Source organism: Rhincodon typus, chromosome 28, assembly GCF_021869965.1.
Source record: "Rhincodon typus isolate 14 chromosome 28, sRhiTyp1.1, whole genome shotgun sequence".
In the NCBI taxonomy this organism is placed as follows: Eukaryota; Metazoa; Chordata; class Chondrichthyes; order Orectolobiformes; family Rhincodontidae; genus Rhincodon; species Rhincodon typus.
Genome location: NC_063359.1, coordinates 3,952,976 through 3,974,581, shown reverse-complemented (window position 1 = coordinate 3,974,581; position 21,606 = coordinate 3,952,976). Strand labels below are relative to the sequence as shown.

The 21,606-nt window shown below is 42.9% G+C and overlaps 1 protein-coding gene across 1 annotated transcript; it reads left to right on the top strand.

Moving 5' to 3' along the window:
* Positions 1–14,733: 14,733 nt before the first annotated feature.
* Positions 14,734–16,146, top strand: LOC125486396 (RING finger protein 223-like). The gene is made up of 2 exons (XM_048613788.1): positions 14,734–14,935; positions 15,034–16,146. The coding sequence occupies exon 2, from the start codon at positions 15,035–15,037 to the stop codon at positions 15,635–15,637; it is 603 nt and encodes a 200-aa protein (XP_048469745.1). The 5' UTR covers positions 14,734–14,935; position 15,034; the 3' UTR covers positions 15,638–16,146.
* Positions 16,147–21,606: the final 5,460 nt, after the last annotated feature.

Sequence of the window (21,606 nt, the reverse complement as noted above, 5' to 3'; positions counted from 1 at the left end):
GGCCTCCATTGAAACACTGTCGTTCTGAAGTTATATGGTTCAGTCTGTCACAGTGGGTAGTTATGTTTCCGGTTTTGCTCCGTAGTGGCGTGGAAATGGGGTCTATTTCAACATGTTTGTTTACGGCCCCAATGGTTAAAAAACAGGCTTCCAGGAATTCCTGTGCTTGTCTTTGTTCTGCTTGTCCTAGTGCTGTTACATTGTCCCAGTTAAACTGATGGTCCTCCTATATTGGAATGTATTGAAATGAGGGAGAGTGGGTCGTGCTGTTTTGCTGTGAGTTGGTATTCCTGTATCCTGGTGGCAAGTTTCCTGCCTGTCTGTCCTATGTAGTGTTTCTCGCAGTTGTTGCATGGTATTTCTGGGAAAAGCCTCAGAACAGCTCCTCATTTTCTGCTTGAGAACCTTGCAGCCTTCTGAACTCACTGTCAAGTTCAATAATTTTAGGGCCTGAGTATCTTCTCCCATGCCCTTTACCCTCACACACCAGGCCTTGTCATTACATGGGTTGTTACCACACACAACCCATTGTCAGCCACTAACAGCCCCCATTAGCAGCTGTTCCTTCCCCTAGACTGACCTTCGACCTCTTCTTTGTCGGTCCAACTGTTTTTTTTTCTCTCTCTCTTTAGTCTTTTGGCCCACCTATCTCTAGCCTCCACCCGACCCGCCCTCCTTCGCCCCCCCCCCCCCCCCCCCCCCCCCCCCCCCCCCCCCCCACCACATCTTCAGCAGATATACCAACCTTTTCCCGGCTGTTCTGAGGAAGTGTCACTCTACCCAAGATGTTAACTCTGCTTTCTCTCTCCACAGATGCTGCCACACCTGCTGAGTTTCGCCAGTAATTTCTGCTTTTGTTTCTGTGTCTGGGTAAGGCCAATTTATTGCCTTGTTGGGATCTTCCAGATTCCTGAAACCAGGGGTTCAGGTAACCTGGTCTTCTGTTTGTGCTGTCACCCCAGACCCACTGGCAGAACTGTGTTCTCCTTCAGAGCTCTGGTCCCCAGAACCGAATGATGACCATGAATCCATTGTTGATTGTCGGGAAAAACCCACCTGGTTCACTAATGTTCTTTAGGGAAGAAAACTGCCATCCTTACCTGGTCTGGCCTACATGTGACTCCAGACCCACAGCCAATGTGGTTGACTCTTAACTGCCCTCTGGTCAATTAGGGATGGGCAACAAATGCTGACCTAGCCAGCGATACATTCATCCCATGAATGAATTTTAAAAAAGGCTTGGTAGTTATCTAGAGGAGCAGCTCTAACTGCAGGCTGCTTGGTAAACCCACTCCTCACCACTGATCGCTCTGAGCCCCAACAGATACTCCATCATCCTGGACACAGACCCCCACCCCACAACTCTACACCCCGGACCTGGTAACCCTGCCCCGCTCCCCCAACCTGACACAACCCATTCCAGAATTCAACATCCTCCTCCAGATCTAACTCTCCATGGATACCACCTTCTAGACCTGACTAGGCCTTGACCAACCCCCAGCTGAGTCCAATGGACCCAACAACCCCAGCCCACACCCTCTCCCCACTCCTCTTTGCCTGACCTGACTCAATTTCCACCCACCACGATCCCCACAAACAGCCAGGCCAACTGGACCCTCACCAACAGTCCTCAATGTCTCCACAATTACCAAACCCACTCCCGCCGAGCCCCAATTTGAACATTCCTCCCATCAATCCTAAGTACTTATCAACTTACCTTACCACCATAACACTCTACTACTCAGCTCCTGTTGTCCTCACGCACCTTGCCAGACCAGAGAAACAAGCAGATGCTGTGTCCTGTCATCATGGGTCCCTTTTGCCTTGAGGGCACCACTAGCTCTGACTTCAGGGACTGAGGCGACACAATTTGCTCATTTAATGCCTAAATTTGATGAAGTAGAGGTGGAAGCCTTCTTTATACATTTTGATTGGGCAGCAATGTCATTAAAGTGGCAAGTCCTAATGATTCCAGAGTAACCCTTCAGGGAGAGCTCACAAAGTTTACTGCCACTGGCCTGAGGAGCTAAACCAATAGGACATTAGTAAGCCAGATGGGTTTTTCCTGACAATTTGACAATGGATTCATGGTCATCATTATACTCTTAATTACAGATTTTTTATTGAATTCAAATTTTAAACACATGCCCCACCATTTACCAAGCTCCATCACTGCCATTAGGCTTATGGATCACCTCCTTCAGTGAGGAGTGCAGGAGGGGAGCCAGGAGTGGCAGCTGGCATCCTGAACAGTCCCCAGCAAACCTTCTGAAGCTACAACACTGGACTACAGACAAGATAAACACATGTAGCATCCAGAACTGTGCAAAAAACTCAGTTATCAACTCTCCAAAATATGCTAAGCTCCTAAACGGGTGTTGCAATTTTTACACTGACAGCCATCTGCCATGGTTTTGTACATTAACAGCCTGTCAATGCCCATTTGATAACGGCTCCCACACCCATCATTCATTGTGACCCTAAATTGTTGCTGTCAGCAAACTCAGGTATATGTTTCCTGATTCCTTATAAACTCACAGAGAAAGCCTGTGACTAAAGTAGAGATCCCTGGGGACACCACCAGTCATGTTCTGCCAAATTGAATATATAACAATCCTTACTCTCTGCTTCCTCCCTCAAATATGTAAATACGTTACCTTCAATTTTATGTGCTTTCACTTTTGTTAGTTTCCTAAGTGGAATCATTGAATCCCTACAGTGGGGGAACAGGTCCTTCGGCCCAACAAGTCCACACCGACCCACAGAGCATCCCACCCAGACCCATCCCCCTATTACCCACACACCCCTGAACACTGCAGGCAATTTAGCATGGCCAATCCACCTAACCTGCACATCTTTGGATGGTGGGAGGAAACCAGAGCACCCGGAGGAAACTCACGCAGACACGGGGAGAATGTGCAAACTACACACAGACAGTCACCTGTGGGTGGAATTGAACGCGGGTCCCTGGCACTGTGAGGCTGCAGTGCTAACCACTGAGCCACCGTGCTGCCCGTTTTTCTTTTAAGGGAAGGACAGAACACACTGAGGTGCATTACTCATTTTGATCCTGAGAGCCACCTTTTTAGTTTTGCAAAAGTTATCATAGAATCATAGAATCCCTACAGTGTGGAAATCCTCTTGAATAGTTCATTTGCATAACATCCATAGGGTCATCCTTATGTTCGTTACCTCCTCAAACAAAAAGATTAACCAGGTTTGTTAGACATGACCTACCTGGTACAGATCCATGCTGACCTTTCTTTGATCTGCACAGGTTTGTTCAACTATTCAGTCACTCTGTTCCTATTGACAGATCCCAGTAACTTCACTACACCAGGCCTAATATACTTTCCCTATCACCAACATTGCAAAGCCTACATTGACTGCACCTGGAGGACCATCAACTCTGTGAAAGACGCTCTATGGTCTGCCCAAGCCTCATCGGTCTTCCAGAGCAAGGAATTGGGCCTAAGCAAGACTGGCTCATTCCAAGGCCCAGGACAACGTGCTGAGAGAACCACCAAAGCTTGGGGCAACTGCTGCCAAGGTGCAGTGGGAAAAGACCAACGTCTAAGTTAAATGAGGGTCCATTCAATTATTGGACCCTCCTGATGCCTCAAATATCTGTAAATATAACGGTATACTCATAAGAGATGCCTTTGCTTTGCTTGTTGGATAGAATCAAACTCCAATATTTGTTTCAAAAACAAAGTTGCTGGAAAAGCTCAGCAGGTCTGGCAGCATCTGTGAAGGAGAAAACAGAGTTAACGTTTCGGGTCAGGTTCTGAGGAAGGGTCACCGGACCCGAAACATTTTCTTCTTCACAGATGCTGCCAGACCTGCTGAGCCTTTCCAGCAACTTTGTTTTTGTTCCTGATTTGCAGCATCCGCACTTCTTTTGGTTTTTATCCAATATTTGTTTGTTTTCTTCATAGGCTACTGTACAGAAGCAAACTGATTTATTGTCTAGGCCCGAAACGTCAGCCTTCCAGCTCCTCTAATGCTGCTTGGCCTGCTGTGTTCATCCAGCTCTACACCTTGTTATCTCAGATTCTCCAGCATCTGCAGTCCCTACTATCTCTGATTTATTGTCTATGTATGTATATATATGTATAAATATTTTATGAATAAAGTCTATTTTTTGGAATTTAAAACAAAAGAAAATCTTCCCAAATACAAAAGGAGAACTGTACCAGAAGAAACAGTCTCTCCCTTTGTCCAATGTAGTTCCACCAACATCTGTGACCCTGCCAATGCCCCTCCATCAATTCATCAGCTTCCAGTTATCTACCTCTAGCCATCTCCTTTTCACCATCAAGATCCAGTTCCTCTACATTCTGGAAGGACTACATGTGTTTTATTTGGGACATAAACTGGGAAATGGGAAGTTTAGATGCTGCTAGGTTATGAGGAAAGGTTCCAGTTGTTTCACAGCTCAAAGGTTCAAAGTGGAACTGCAAAGTGTTCATTAATTGGTTACACAAGGTCATACAATTCTTGGGGAAGCTGGATTTGAAACTTTTGTAGAGGTACTGACTACCTTTGGGTAAATAAAATTAACCAGCAGCAGCTTTTACAGTTAGGTTGCAGTTTATCACAGAACTGGGCAGTGGGCAGTTACTCTCAGATTCCTGGAAAGCCTACAAATCAAGGCCAGCTACCAAATTGAGAATCTTATTACTCTGTGATTGATGACAATGTGATGTCATCACCATAAAAAAAACAAACAAACTGTGATAAAGCAGCCTCCTTCAGGGAGGGAGTTCCCTCTGGTTGGGGGGGGGGGTCTAGAACTAGGGCTCACCGTCTCAGGATACGGGTAGGCCATTTTAGACTGAGGTGGGTAAACATTTCTTCACTCATAGGGTGGTCAACCTGTGGAAATCTCTACCACAGAAGGCAGTGGGTCCCTGAGAATGGTTAGACAAAGAGATTGATAAATGTTTTGATATCAAAGGCATCAAGAGGTATAGACAGAACGGGAACGTGATGCTATGATAGAAGATCAGCCATGATCATGTTGAACAGTGGAACAGGCTCTAAGAGCCGAATGGCCTACTGCTGCTCCTAGTTTCTATGTTTCCTTCCGATCTTCAGACTCTTAATCTACAGAAGGTGTTCCTTTTTGCCTATGTTTTCAACCCATGGTATTTCTGCTGAACTGCCTGTCCAATTGTGAATGGAAGTGTACACTTTTGGATTTAGAGAAGATATGATTTAAGTTGCCACATTTGCTTTGCCATTTGTTAAGGAATCAGTTTCTTTATAATAATTACGTTTTGTTTTTCTTCTTTATTGATCAGATCTAATGAGTTTCTTCTGTCCTAAGTAGCAACCAAAGTCAGGTAAATGAACTATCTTGGTGGTTCAGTTGCACATTTGAGACGGCTTGTCAGTCACATTTAGAAAATTGGTGTTTGTGCAACTTACCTCTTAGGGTGACAGGTGCATTACGTGGATTTATAACAGGTCAAAGAATAATTCATCATATGGCAAGAATGACCATTTTAGTGCATTGATTTTGTAATAAGCTTTACTTAATAGTTTTACCATCCTTTCCATGTTAAAAATAATGGAACTCATAATTTGCATATTTTTTCCAAAACTATTTTAACTTCATTTTGGTTCCTTTGCTGCCACAAATCTTTGTTTTTTGATTCCCACCATGATCATGACAAACTTCAACTTCCACCAGCATGGGTATAAAAACTTCTCATTTCTTTGTGGACAAAAGCCCAGACAGTGTTGATTTGCTTCAGTCCATTTTTACAATATCTTCCAAATTAAGCAGAATAAAGGCAATATCTCTTGATTAATTTTCTCCACTCTCACTATCCAAGACCCTAAACCTTATGAGAGAGCAATTTACTCACACTTATTTCAATTTATTACACTAGATGTTATTCTGCTGTCGCTACTGGACATGTCAGATCCTAGAATAAAAACATGTTTGATGAATCATACATTTCATTTTTGCAGTTGGTGGTTAGTCTCTGAGCAGTTTCAACATGATGCTGCCAGTGTTCTTCAGCATATGAACATAGGTTTATTACACAAAATGAAAAAAAGAGCTTTATAAATAAGGCAATTTAGAAAGCTCATAGCATAAAGAATAAAATAAAATTACAACCAGTTTCTCAGCAGTAGCCTTTACAGATACTCAGGGCCAGAGAAATATCACTCCTACTGAAATATTTCAGTTCTGCAAAGACAGTTTTACAAGTTCAGAAGGGGAGGGTTTGGGAAGTTTCAACTGAAGGGTCACAGTCTTGTGATTCATCAGGCAGATAGGAGCAAACTATAACTCAGCTCAACATCTGTCAGATTATTATTAAAGACATTATAACAGGCCATTTGGATGAGTTCAAGATGATGAGTCATTTGGGAAGGTGATGACCTAGTAGTATTATTGCTGGACTATTAATCCAGAGACCCAGGTAATGTACTGGGGACCAGGGTTTGAATGCCACCATAGTATGTGGTGGCATCTGAAACAGAAAACAGTCTGAAATTAAGAGTCTGATGATGACCATGAAACAATTGTCAGGAAAAACCCACCTGGCTCACTAATGTCCTTTAGGAAAGGAAACTGCCATCTTTACCTGGTCTGGACTACATGTGACTCCAGACGCACAGCAATGTGGTTGACTCTTAGCTGCCCTCTGGGTAATTAGGGATGGGCAATAAATGCTGCCTAGCCAATGACACACTCATTTGGTGAATGAAGACAGAGCCAACATGGTTTGTCAAAGAGAAATCATGTTTTAAGTATTGGAATTATTTGAAGAAGTAACTAGTGCTACAGATAAAGGGAACCAGTGGTTATACTGTGCTGAGATTTTCAGAAGACATTTGATAAGGTGCCACATCCAAGGTTATTGGGGAAAATAAAAGCTCACAGTGTTCGCAGTGACAAATTGGCATAGAAAGAAGACTGGCTGGGTAACAGGAAACAGAGAATAGGAATAAGTGAGTCATTTTCAGGCTGGCAAAATTGCATAAGTGGTGTGCCACTGGGTTCAGTGCTGGGCCCTCAACTCTTTCCAATTTATATAAATGAGTTGTATGAAGGGATCAAACGTGTGGAGCTAAATTTGTTGATGACACAATGATAGGTGGGAAAGTGAACGATGAAGAGGGTATAAGGAGCTTAAAAGAGAAGTAGATAGATTGAGTGGGCAAAGATCTGGCAAGTGGAATTAGGAGTGATACTTCTCTGGCCCTGAGTATCTGTAAGGGTTACCGCTGAGAAACTGGTTGTCATTTTATTTTATTCTTTATGCTATGGAGGATAATGTGGAAAATTGTCCATTTTGGCAGAAAGAATAAAATAAAACCATATTATCTAAATGGTGAGAATGTGCAGAGTTCTGAGATCCTTAACATTACAAGTGCACATCTAAATTTTTCATCTAACCTCTTTCTGTTCTATAGCTTTCTGTAATCTTTCTCCATTTAATTAATATTCAGCTTCTCTATTCTTCCTGCCAAAGTGCATAACCTCATATGTCCCCTCATTATATTCCATCTGTCAAGCTTTTGCTCGCTCACTTAACCTGCCTATATTCCTCCTCGTGTCATCCTCACAACGTGTGTTCCTGCCTATTTTTGTGTCATCCACAAACTTGGTGAAAGTTCATTCAATTTCCTCACCCAAGTCATAAATATAGATTGCAAATAATTGTGACTCCAGCACTGTTCCCTGTGGAAGTCCACTAGTTAACCATTGCCATCCTGAAAATACCCATTTTATCCCAACTCTCTGTCTTCTGTCAGTTAGCTAATCCTTTATCCATGTTAATATATGACTCCAACACCATGTTATCTTGTTAAGTAGCCTAAGGTGTGGGTCCTTACCAAATGTATTCTGAAAATCCAAATATATTACATCCACTATTTCCCATTAATCTATATTAATTGTTACCTCCTCAAAGAAATCTAATAAATTTATCCATGTACTTTATAAATGAGTTGAGGGTTTTTGCCTTTGTCACCCCTTTGAGCACAGAGCACCAGATCCTTACCAATCTCTGGATGAAAAATGTAAATTCATCTTCCCGCTATTCTTTTTCCCGGTCACTTAGGGGAAGCAATGGCCTAGTGGTATTATAGCTGGACTGTTAATCCAGAGACCCAGGTAATGTTCTGGGGCCTGGGTTTGAATTTGGATTCAATAAACATCTGGAATTAAGAATCTAATGATGACCATGAATCCATTGTCGATTGTCAGGAAAAACCCACCTGGTTCACTAATGTCCTTTAGGGAAGGAAACTGCCATCCTTACCTGGGCTGGTCTACATGTGACTCCAGACCCATAGCAATGTGGTTGACTCTTAACTGCCCTCTGGGCAATTAGGGATGGTCAATAAATACTGCCTAGCCAGTAATGCCCTCATCCCGTGAATGAATAAACAAAAAACTTTACATCTATGCACCAGGTCACTGACCCCTCTGTTAAGGGGAATAGAATCTGTCTATCTGGATCCAAAGCAACCATATACTTCTCAATTAAATTGCTCACATGTAGGAGGCAACAAGTGATGGTAGTGGGTTGTTTTTGTGATTGGAAGCCTGTGACCAGCAGTGTACCACAGGGATCAGTACTGGCACTCTTGCTGTTTGTTATGTACATTAACGACTTAAATGTGATTGTAAAAACTATAATTAAATGGAGATGATATGGAAATTGTTGGTGTTATCGATGGTGAGGACGATGGTCTCAGGCTACAGTCTGATATTAATCAGTTGGCAAATAGGGCAGAGCAATAGTAGATAGAATTTAATCCTGATAAGGGCAAGGTGATGCATTTTGGGAGGTCTAATAAGGGAAGGATTGATACAATGAATGGTAGGTCCTGAGGAAGTACTGAGGAACAAAGGGACCTTGGTGTACAAGTCCATAAATCCTTGAAGATGTAAGCATAAATAGACAGGGTGATGAAGAAGGCATAGGGGATGCTTGCCTTCACTAGCCAGGGTGTAAAATATAGTTGCAAGTTGCAACTGTATAAAACATTGGTTAGGCTACAGATGGAATACTGTGTGCAGCTCTGGTCACCACACTATTGGAAGGAGGTGATTGTACTGGAGAGGGTTTAGAGGAGACTCACCAGGATATTGCCTGGAATGGAAAGTCTCCACTATGAGGAGACACTGGATAGTTTGGCTTCCTTGGAACAGTAGAGGCTGAGGGGAGGATCTGATTGAGGTGTACAAAATTATGAGAGGCGTAGATGGAGTAGATCATGAGAATCTCTTCCGCATAGCAGACATGTCTAAGAATAGAGGGTATAAATTTAAGGTGAGGAGCAAGTAGCTTAGAGGAGATCTGAGGGAAGGTTTCTTTCACCCAGAGGGTGGTGGATATATGGAACGTGCTGCCTGAAAGGGTAGTGGAGGCAGATACTCTTGCAACATTTAAGAAGCATCTGGATGAGTACTTAACATGCCAGGGCATAGTAGGCCATGGACCAAGTACAGGTAAATGGGATTAGTGTAATTTGGTGTTTGTTGGTTGGCGTAGATGTGGTAGGCTGAAGGGCCCGTTTCTATTCTGTATGACTGTAGGACTCTATGACACTGAATCTCCCTGCAGTGTCCTCTGTTCCAAGGAGAACAACCCTACCCTATTCTGCTGTGTTCCTCCAGCTCCACACGATGTTACCCCGGCCTATCAAATCTTTCTTCATAGCCACAATTATCCAGTCCTCATAAATCTCCTCTGTCCCCTCTCTAATGTAATTATATCCTTTCTGTAATGATGTGACCAGAAGCGCGCAGAGTACTCAAGTGGTAGTCTAACTATTGTTTCATATTTCTCCCATACCCCTAACTTTTATATTCCATGCCTAACTTTATAAAGGAAAGTACATTGTATCCTTTCTTCACCAGCCTGTTCCAGTCACAGCTGATGTTATTACCAGATAAATCAGACCCCAGACAAGAACCCAGCTTGACAGATTGTAATTTAATTTGCTCTGGTTTTAACAAAGTGGTCACTCACTGAAACACAAGTATGCAATGCTGCAGATTTTGCCTTAACAATAAAACAGAAGGTTATTAAACAAAAGAAATGAAGATAAAATAGAACAAAACCAAGCCACATTTTTGTAATACAAATTCAATGGTTTTAGATGCACACTAATTCCAAAACACTCCTTCATAAATTGAAAACAAATAGCTTTTGTATAATATCCCAAATACCATCCACAGAATACTCCAAATCACTGATCCCACAGCATTCCTTTCTCCCTCATAAGTTCCACAAATGTCTAATAAGGTTTCTGTCTTGTGGTCCCAAATTTCAACTAAAAGCTTCAGGTGCAAGTTTGTAAGCATTGGGTATTGCCTCTTTGACAGAGTCACCCTCCTGCAGATCGTTCTTTCAACAAGCTGACGTGCATGGTCATAGCTGTAGCTGTCAAAACATTCAAAACCATTAAGGTCCAAACTTTCTTGGTCACTTAAAGAAAAAAGAGATGGAAAGGAGAGGGAGAAAAAGAATATAGACTGCCTCAAGCAGACGGACTACATACTGTGCCAACACTGACATTGCAGACGACGAGCAGCGTCAGCAGTGACTCCTGGCTCATAGGCCTGGTGAGTGTCGGCTATCGTGATGGTGGAGTACAGACTCCTGGCTGTGGTAGGCCCAGAACATGGACTCTTTCAGCAGTGGTAGATTGACTGTGGAGGTGTCAAGGTCCACAGCGAGGGCTCCAGGTTGCGGTAGGCCCAGAGAAGATGAACTCTATTTAAGTATCTTTTTTTTATTCTTCTGTACCTCAAAATGGCATCAGATTGTGGCAACAGAACACTTTTCACTGTATCTCCCCAGATATTTGTGACAATAAAACATACATGCATCCAAATCATTTATTTGTCAGTCTAGCCATCATCTGAAATGAGGTAAAATACATTCTGACTTCATCCTCATTAAAATTAGGCACTAAGCTGTTTTGAAAATATTCTATCATTCACATTTCCTCCAGGCACACCCTTTTATTCCTACAATGTCCATTACCACTCCTTTTCGCCTTGAACCATCGATTCTCTTGTTGTTTTAATAATCTCTCTTCCACTCAATCATCAGACCTTCCCTTTTGATCACTTTCCCACATGTCCTTCTTTCACTCGCTTTAAACCTGTGATCTCCAATTTTTCTCAGTTCAAATGAACATTAACCAACCTGAAACATAAATAGTCTTTCTCCCCCCGCAAATACGGCCAGACCTGCAGAGTCCATGCTGCGTCCAGATCCTGGAATTCCCTCCCTAAGGACGTTGTGGGTCAACCCACAGCACATGGACTGCAACGGATCAAGAAATCAGCTCACCACCACTTTCTCAGGGGCATCTAGGATGGACTATAAATGCTGACCCAGCCAGGGAAACCCACGCTCCATGTGTGAAGAAATTTTTAAGAAGCAGCATTTCCTGTTTTTATTTAATACTGCCAGCATTGTGCATTTTGCATTGTGCTTCTACAATTTTCTAGGTTGCCTCTAGTGGGCTGACTTTGGCAGCGATCTAATCCAAAGAGAGTGAGATAAACAGAGGACTCATCAAAGACAGCTGAACTTTTAACTTAATTTCTTTAGTTTAAATTAAGAAGAACTTTAATATTGACTATTACCTTATTTTTTACTTTTCTACTTCTTCTATGAAGGTAATGCTTAACTTTTTAATTCTGTTCTTTTACTATGTTGTACCTATGTTTTATATACCTTCGTACCTAAGAAGGCGACATTATATGCTTTTCACTGTACTCCTGCGCTTGAGTACATGTGACAATAAAATCTAAACCTAAATTCCTAAATCAAGAGAGTTTCCAAAGAACATGACTGATACATCAACAATTCCTCACCTTCTTCCTTCAATGCCCTGGGGTAGAAAACAACAGGTCTGGAGATTTGCCTGATTTAATCCTATTAGTTTCTCCATCATTTTTAGAAGCCTCTACTGAATGTACTATGTTCCTCCTTTATCTGGGTGATATTTGCAAGGCTGCTATTTAATAAAGAGATAGTGAGAACTGAAGAAGAAGGGTCTTGACCCGAAACATCAACTTTCCTGCTCCTCTGATGCTGCCTGACCTGCTGTGTTCCTCCAGCTCCACACTGTGTTTTCTCTGCTATTTAATAAATCTACCAGTTCCTGATTTCTGCTATAATATCACCTGCAGCTGTCAATTCGAGGGTTATAACATTCTGAACTACCCTTGACCCCTTGCAAGCTTTTCCTTGCAATTCTTTATTTGTAACTTTGATCGTGTTCTTTCTATCCTTTTACTTAATCATCCTCTATTGGTGGGATCACCATGCTTTGTCTGCCTTCGTCTAACTCCTTTCTTTTAGCTTGTACAAATCTCACTTCTCTCGTAGTTCTTTAGTTATATATGATGAGCTCTTGCCCTTTATGAATGTGTACATATCTCCTGTTCTGCCATGATTCATCTCCAGTTTTATCACACACTCAGACTGATGTGCCAATTGTCACCGTTCTCTGAAGTAAGTTTTAACCTGAATGGAAAGGTGCAGTCTGTGGCTCACCCAACGCCCTGCCGAGCACATTCGATTGAATTCTCTCTGTTAGTTGCACAGGATTACTGACTGTTTCAAGCTCATTACTCCGAAGTAAACCTAATCAGACCCATTATCCTGTCAGTTCAAGAACATATTGTTCAGGAGACTGTTTTAAATACATTCAAGAAATTCACTGCTTCTGGGAGGAGGTCAAACTGTTCTGCTCCACAGCAGCCCAGCTCGGTCCTGGGCAGCCCAGCCCATCACAAAAACCAGCCAGTGACTTCATCCCTTGGGGCGGCATGGTGGCTCAGTGGTTAGCACTGCTGCCTCACTGAGCCAAGGACCTGGGTTCGAATCCACCCTCGGGCGACTGTCTGTGTGGAGTTTGCACATTCTCCCCGTATCTGCGTGGGTTTCCTCCGAGTGCTCTGGTTTCCTCCCACGGTCCAAAGAAATGCAGGTTAGGTGGATTGGCCATGGGAATTGCAGGGATAGGGTGGGTCTAGATGATCTTCGGAGGGTCAGTGTGGACTCGATGGGCCAAATGGCCTGCTTTCACACTGTAGGGATTGTATAAATCAAATCAAAATCTGCTCGTGCAACAGGCTTCCTGTCATCTAGAGCTCTGCAATCCAACTATGCCTCACTTCATTGGCTGCTCACAGTTACTGATTTCCTCCAATGTCCTGTATCAACATTCACTCTCTCTCCAATGTTTAAAGAGGCTTGATCTGACATGTCTTGCAGAGGTTGCCATGGCAGGGTTGTATGGTGTTGTGGTCGATGTTGTCCTGAAGGCTGGGCAGTTTGCTGCAAACAATGGTTTGTTCACACACACACACACACACACGTATAAATCTACAGAGTGGATTTGCAATTGCAGATACATTGTATTTTGTTTAAAAAGCACACAATTTGTAGACAGTCAATGTGGCAGTTTTTCAATTCCTACTTTGGAAGTAAAACAAATCTGACTCCAAGTTGATACACAGCCAGATTCTAAAGAAAGCCTCACACCTAAAATGCATTGTGTGACCTGGGATGTCACCTTTGGTATAGTGATAAAACCTTTAGTTATTTTGGAGTAGTGACTTAAAAAAATTCTGGGATTTGCATATTAATCCATTCTAACTGATTAAAGATTTAACAGCCACCTTAGGTTCGCTCACCACATTCGCATCAGTTCTATGACCCTTTGATCTTTTGCTAATAAATTCTGAAGCCACCTCTGTCACTGATACCTGCAGAAGGAACAAGACTCCGAAAGCTCAGAGATAGCAAGAGCTGCTGATGCTGGAGTCAGAGATGACAAGGTGTGGAACTGGAGGAACACAGCAGGCCAGGCAGCATCAGAGGAACAGGAAAGTTGACCTGAACACTGTCCACGCTGTGTTATCTAAGACTCCGAAAGCTTGTGTTTTCAAATAAGCCTGTTGGACTATAACCTGGTGTTGTGTGATTTTTGACTTTGTCTGACCCAGTCCAACACCGGCACATCCACATCATTTATTCCTCAGAGGAAGGGATAAAGTATCAGCTGCACTTGCTTTAAATGAAGCTTGAAAATAATGCCTAATGACTGCCTTTCTGGATGGAGCTTTGCTCATATCAGGCCGCTGTCTCAATATGATGATTCTTGTTGTGTCAGTCCCTGGCAGTCTGTCTGACCGATTTCCCCAGACTGTGCCTGTTTACACTCTCCCTGGGCTGCGATCCAACCATTGCCTCACTAGGAACCTGTCCTCCCACCGCTTGACCAGTTACTGAGGAGGAGCTGGCAGCCTGGGGGCTCAGACTATCAGCTCAGTGACTACGGTAACCAGGAGAACAAAGAGACTAGCTCTTAGAGACGGCCAACAAACACACACAGACACATACACACAGACACACAGACACGTACACACAGATATACACACACACACAGATATACACACACACACACAGATATACACACACACACACACACACACACAGACACATATACACAGATACTCACACACACACACACACAGACAAGCAAACAGAGAGAGAGAGAGAAGCAAACAGAGAGGGACAAGGGGAGAAAGAGAGAGAAAAGCAGAGAGGAAAGGAGAAGGAAAGAGAGAGAGAAGTAAACAGACAGGGAGAGAGAAGGGGAGAGAGAGAGAGAAGCAAACAGAGAGGGAGAGACAGAAGGGGAGAGAGAGAGAGAAGCAAACAGAAAGAGAGAGAAGGAGGGAGAGAGAAAGAGAGAGGGAAGCAAACAGAGAGAGAGAGAGAGCGAAGCAAAGAGAGAGGTGCCAGAGATAGAGCTTGACCTACCCTGCACCCAGGCATATTCAGCGCCAATCACACCTCTCCATAGGAGCAGTTTCCTACTGAGAAAACGACAGTCTCTATATTAAAGAAAAGCAGGGAAAAAACAGGTAACACTGAGGCAAGAAGAGAGTGGGATATTTCTCAGCTTGGGAGCCTATTGTGTGGACAGTCTGGTTGTGATCTGGTGTTTGTACAACTTCCCTAGGATGTGCGTCCCTATCCAGAATGGCTCGCTGGTGATCGCTGAGCACACGGCTGCTGTTGAGAGGATGGGCACTGAGCCACATTGGGCATTTCTCGAATGCCCGGTTTGTTTCCTGGTCTACGACAATGCCTCCAAGACACCACTACTGCTGCCCTGTGGCCACACCTTCTGTATGGAGTGCCTGGCCAGGATTTGCATCTTCATGAAGCTGGATGACAAGTTTCTGTGCCCACTTTGCCGGACTGTTGTAGCCATCCCACCAGGGGGAGTGCCCAAACTCAAGCCGGACCTGGAGATAATGTCCACCTTTCCCCCGGCACTACAAACCAGGCAGCGAGTCTGGATGGAGGGCTCTCAGCTCTGTTGGCTGAAGGCAGATGAATATGGAGACACGGCGACTGTGGTGATGTTACCATTATTGCCCCATCCCAACCCTGAAATCTTGAATCCTTCGCATCTGGTGAGTGTCCACCACCCACCCCAGATCTCCAGGTATTGGCTTTTCTTCAGTAACTGCTGCTGGGTCAGTATCTTGATCATGGCTGGATTCGTTATGATATTTGGCATCATCTTCTTCCCCATTTATCTCCTCAAAGATCTCTGAAACACTTTATTCAGACTCTTTTCTCGATTCGCCGTAGAGACAGAATGATAATATTATAACATGATAATATTATTTCCCTTCTAACTAACTGTGCATGGATAATCAGGAAAACTCATCATTGTGCCGATTTATATGCATGATTCGAGCCATTTGCTTTTCAGAGGTTCACTTGGGGACTCTTTACAAGAAAATGGTCCATTATTTAATCTATTACCTAGCAGTGTCTGCCATTAATTAGATTGCCCTGTTATGTTTAAATTTATAATTTTTTTGCATGAAGATTGCTTAAACTGTGAGCTGGGAATGTCACTGCGAAGGAAACAGTATCTAAGACCTGAATAAATAAGGCAAGCAACCATATATCGCCTTAAATTACCACATTGAAGGGTCACAAAATTAACCAATGTGAGGACTGAATAGTCTGGGGCTATTTTCTCTGGAGCGTAGGAGGCTGAGGGATGACCTTATAGAGGTTTATAAAATCATGAGGAACATGGATAGGGTGAGTAGTCAAGGTCTTGTCCCCAGGGTAGGGGAGTCCAAAACTAGAGTTGCATAGGTTTAAGGTGAGGGGGGAAAGATATAAAAGGGACCTAAGGGGCAATGTTTTCACGCAGAGGGTGGTGCGTGTATGGAATGAGCTGTCAGAGGAAGTGGTGGAGGCTGGTACAGTTACAATATTTAAAAGTCATGTGGATGAGGGCATGAATAGGAAGCTTTTAGAGTGTTATGGGCTAAATGCTGGCAAATGGGACTAGATTAATTTAGAGTATCTGGTCAGCACGGACAGGAGAAGGGTTTGGTTCCATGCTGAACAACTCTATTACTCTATGACTGAGAAGGAAGTGTACATTAGAGTGGTTGAATTGAATATCAAATCAGGCAGATTAAAGAGGGGGAAGAAAAGATTAGATTGGGGTGAAAGCAGAAAGATACATTAAAAAAGTCATACGAAATGTACATTTTACATTTGTTAAATCACCACCAACAATTAAGATCTGAAAGAGTGAGATGTTCCTAATGGTTAATTTTTCATTGATTGGGAGTGACTAACCATAAGCACGTTGTTAAAATAAACTCAAGCTACAAGATTAAACTTTCTGTGGTTAGTCTCAAATCTGCCCTCCACGCAAATGTGGCAACTTCAAACTATTCAATGCATTTTAATGGTGAGGAGGTTGGGAAATTTTGGTGAAGCTAACAGTAGTGGGGAAAGACCTGGACAGTAATTTTTGGATGTTTGGATTTAACCCTGGATCTGGCCCTCATCTGAAATCGCTGCACTATTTGCACATACATAAACCATGAATAGCTTCCTATTCATGCCCTCATCCACATGACTTTTAAATATTGTAATTGTACCAGCCTCCACCACTTCCTCTGGCAGCTCATTCCATACACGCACCACCCTCTGCATGAAAACACTGCCCCTTATGTCCCTTTTATACCTTTCCCCTCTCACTTTAAACCTATCTTTATTTTCACAGCATATTGTATTCATTGGCTCTGAACACTGTTCCTGACTTCTTCCTTTTTATCTGTGCTGGGGACTTTTAAAATATTAAACACTTGTACATCCTGTATCTATTGCTTGTTTGTGAGCTTGCTTTGATTATATTAAATATGATTGATTTGCAAATCCTGTGGCATGCAGAAAATCTGAATGTGCATACCTTCCTAAAACTGGGGAACTACATGTGACATTAATACCTACATGGAACGTCCTGCAGTCAAGAAAGAAGTCACTTGGTCTATCAAGTCTGCACCAACCCTCCAAACAGCGTTCCACCTGTTCCCATAACCCTATATTTCCATGAGCAATCCATCCAACCTGCGCATCTTTGGACTGTGGGAGGAAACTGGAGCACCCGGAGGAAACCCAAGCAGACACGGAGAGAATGTGCAAACTCCACACAGACAATCGCCCGAGGTTAGAATCGAAACCGGGTCTCTGGTGCTGTGAGGTAGCAATGCTAACCACTGTATCACCGTACTGCCCCATGGTAAACATGAATTACAGATGTTTATATATTCATTTTGAAATTAGTGTTGGCTTAACCAATGGAATGAAAATCCTGACAAATGTTTTTATATCTTGTAGCTTCATAAAAACATTGTTTGAAAAAAATGGTAATTGAAAATTACGACCTGTCTAGAAAGCAGGTGGTGAAGTTAGTTTGTTAATTTTTCTGAGCTGAGCCATGAACCATCATGTAGAAAATTTTAGTGAATCTCTCTGCAAGCATGCTTAGAGCTATAGTGTCATAGAGTTGTATGGCACAGAAACAGACCCTTCAGTCCAACTAGTCCATGAGGACCAGATATCCTAAATTAATCTAGTCCATTTTGCTAGTATTTGGCCCATATCCCTCTAAATGCTTTCTATTCATACACCCATCCAAATGCTTTTTAAATGTTGTAATTGTACCAGCCTCCACCACTTCCTCTGGCAGCTCATTCCATACACGCACCACCCTCTGTTTCAAAACGTTGCCCCTTAGGTCCCTTTTAAATCTTTCCCCTCTCACCTTAACTGTATACTCTCTAGCTTTGAACTCTCCTACCCTGAGGAAAAGACCTTATCTATTCCCTGTATCCATGCCCCTCATGATTTTATAAACCTCTTCAAGGTCACCCTCAGCTTCCAAAACTCCAGGGAAAATAGTTGCAGCCTGTTCAGCCTCTCCCTGTAGCTCAAGCCCTCCAACCCTGGCAACATCCTTGTAAATCTTTACTGAACCCTTTTGAGTTTAACAACATCTTTCCTATGGCATTGTGGGGAAGGGAAGCAGAAAGGGGTCTTTACACCACCTTGTTGAATGTGCAGGACAGAAACACTGATATTGCGACAACACCTTCTGTGGAGAAAGTCTAAATGCAAGTTCAAAGGTGAGTACGTTTACTTTGACACTTCTGCTGGAGAACCAGATTTTTATTCCCTATCATTTGCTCCCAGATGTGATGGAGCTGGAAATCTGATTCTCTCTGATCTTTGTTAATAAAACATACTGCCTCCTGGTTTCTCCAATAAGGGCAGAGGTAACAGAATTTTAAAATAAATGCAGGGTTAAGATTTGAAGCCAGGAGTGTCAAATGAGGTGAATTGCATGTTCAGTGCATTAGCTCAATGGGTGAATGGCCTCCCTCTGTGTTGTGACCGTTCTGTGGTTCAATGATTCCGGTTATAGCCAATGGAATTCTCACTGTTTCCAACATGTCCACTCCCCTTTGTGGTAAACTCCTGAAACGTGACCACCAATCGCTCAAGAATAAACGGTGAAGTCTTCTGTGCTACAATCATTTTGAAAGAAATTCTGAACCTCCTCCATTCAGGGACTGCACTGTCTGGAGCCATAGAGTCATAGAGTAATACAGCATGGAAACGGGCCCTTCGGCCCAAACTGGTCCATGCTGACCATGGTGCCCACTCAGCTAGTTCCAATTGCTGCTTTGGTACATATCCCTCTAAACCCTTCCCATCCATGTACCCATCCAAATGGTTTTTAAATATTGCTATTGTACCTGCCCCAACCACTTTCTCCAGCAGCCCATTCCATATACGCACCACTCTCTGTGTGAAGAAGTTGCCCCTCAGGTCCTTCTTAAATCTTTCCCCTCTCACCTTAAACCTATGCCCTCTAGTTTTCAATTCCCCATCCATGTGAAAACGACAATATGGTCTGAGGAAGGGTCACCGGACCCGAAACGTTAACTCTGTTTTCTCCTCCACAGATGCTGCCAGACCTGCTGAGCTTTTCCAGCAACTTTGTTTTTGTTCCTGATTTACAGCATCCGCAGTTCTTTTGGTTTTTACAATATGCAATCATCCTGTCTATGCCCCTCATGATTTTATACACCTCAATAAGGTCACCCCTCAATCTCCTACATTACAAGGAATAAAGTCCTATCCTGGCCAACCTCTCCCTGTAACTCAGGCCTATTAGTCCTAGCAAAATCCTCGTAAATCATCTTTGCACACATTTCAGTTTAACTATGTCTTTCTTATGACAGGGTGACCAAAGCTGTACACAATACTCCGAGTGCGGCCTCAACAATGACTTCTACAACTGTAACATAACATTCCAACTCCTATACTCAATGCCTCGACCGATGAAGGCCAGCATGCTAAATGCCTTCTTCACCACCCTGTCCACCTGTGACGCCACTTTCAACAAACTATGTACTTGTACTCCTAGGTCCCTCTGTTCCACAATGCTCATCAGGACCTTACCATTTACTGTATAAGTCCTACCTTGGTTTGACTTTCCAAAGTGCAACACCTCACACTTATTTGTATTGAATTGCATTTGTCAATCCTCAGTCCACTTCCCCATCTGATCAAGATCACTCTGTAATTTTTGACATTTTTCCTCACTATCAATGATACTCCATAATTTTTTATTATCCAAAAACTTACTAATCGTGCCTTGTATATTCGCATCCAGATCATTGATGTAAATAACAAATAACAAAGGTCCCAACACCCCCTGCTTCATACCATCGAGTCAGTTTCGAATACAATTAGTAGCTCTCCCTGGATCCCATGTGACCTAACCTTCGTGACCAGCCTGCCGCACGGGACCTTGTCAAAGGGCTTACTAAAGTCCATATAGACAACATCTACTGCCCTACCCTCATCTATCCTCTTGGTTACATCTTCAAAAAGCTTTAAAAAATTTGTCAGAAATGACTTCCCGCACACAAATCAATGCTGACTGTCCCTGATTAGACCTTGACTATCCAAATGTCGGTCAATCTTGTCCCTCAGTATCCTCTCCAATAACTTGCCTAACACTGGTGTCAGGCTCACTGGCCTGTAGTTCCCTGGCTTGTCTTTGCGACCTTTCTTAAACAATGGAACAACATTAGCCACCCTCCAGTCTTCTGGAACTGCACCAGTGTCTAAAGATGAAGCAAAAATCTCTGCAAGATCCTCTGCAATTTCTTCCCTAACCCGATAGCTTAAACCCAATGTACACCTTCTTCTTTTTCCTGACCAGAGCGTCAATATCCCTTGTCAGCCAGGGATCCCTAAACCTGCCAGCTTTTCCCTTCACCCTAACAGGGACATAGTCCTGGGACTCTTGCTATCACACTTTTAAAGCCTCCCATTTGCCAGTGGTCCCTTTTCCTTTAAACAGACTCACCCAATTGACCTCTGCTAGATCCTGCCTAGTGGCCCCAAAATTGGCCCTGCTCCAGTTTAGTACCTTAACCTGTGGACCTGTCCTATCTTTGTCCATAACTATGCTAAAACAGAGAGAGTTAAGAAAGTCTTGGAGTTTTACAGCACAGAAAGAGGCCCTTGATATTCAAATTGGACAAGTTAAGACATGAGAATTGTTCTTGGAAGTGAATCATAAAATTGTGTCCACCATCCAAAGGAACAGAAACCAGGATGAATCAGAGAAGTGAAAACGTAAAAGAGTTGAGATAGGAGTGTAATTTCTCTGGAATTCAGCATCTGTAAAAGGACAGTGTTAGTGTTAAGATCTTTCTAACTGTTGTAGGTATATGGATTCCTTGTGTCTGTGAACTTGTGGGAATGTGCTTCAGTGACTAACTACTACAGTAACCACCTGCAAAAGTTAAACATATGATCTACCAGGTTCCAATCTGGATTTGACTTGTCCAGTATTCCTACCAACTGCGACCAGAGCAGCACTGAGTGTGAACCAGGAGTTGGTTTATTGAGGTGATTGTAAAGGTAAATCTCTTTTCAAAATCTAATTTTTCATTACCATAGCAAGTAAGTAAAAATGACTGTTTAAAAGAGGTAAGTTATGCTTTAGAAGGAGTGAGTTAAGTTCCTTTTAGGTTTAAACAAGGATGTACAAACTTCCCGTGAAATTATTAACTTAGAGCAGCTAGACTAGTTAATGAGATAGCAGGAACTGCAGATGCTGGAGAATCTGAGATAACAAGGTGTAGAGCTGGATGAACACAGCAGGCCAAGCAGCATCATGCTG

Coding starts and splice junctions, on each gene's coding strand:
- LOC125486396 (XM_048613788.1), top strand. CDS start 15,035: ATGTGCGTCCCTATCCAGAATGGCTCGCTGGTGATCGCTGAGCACACG.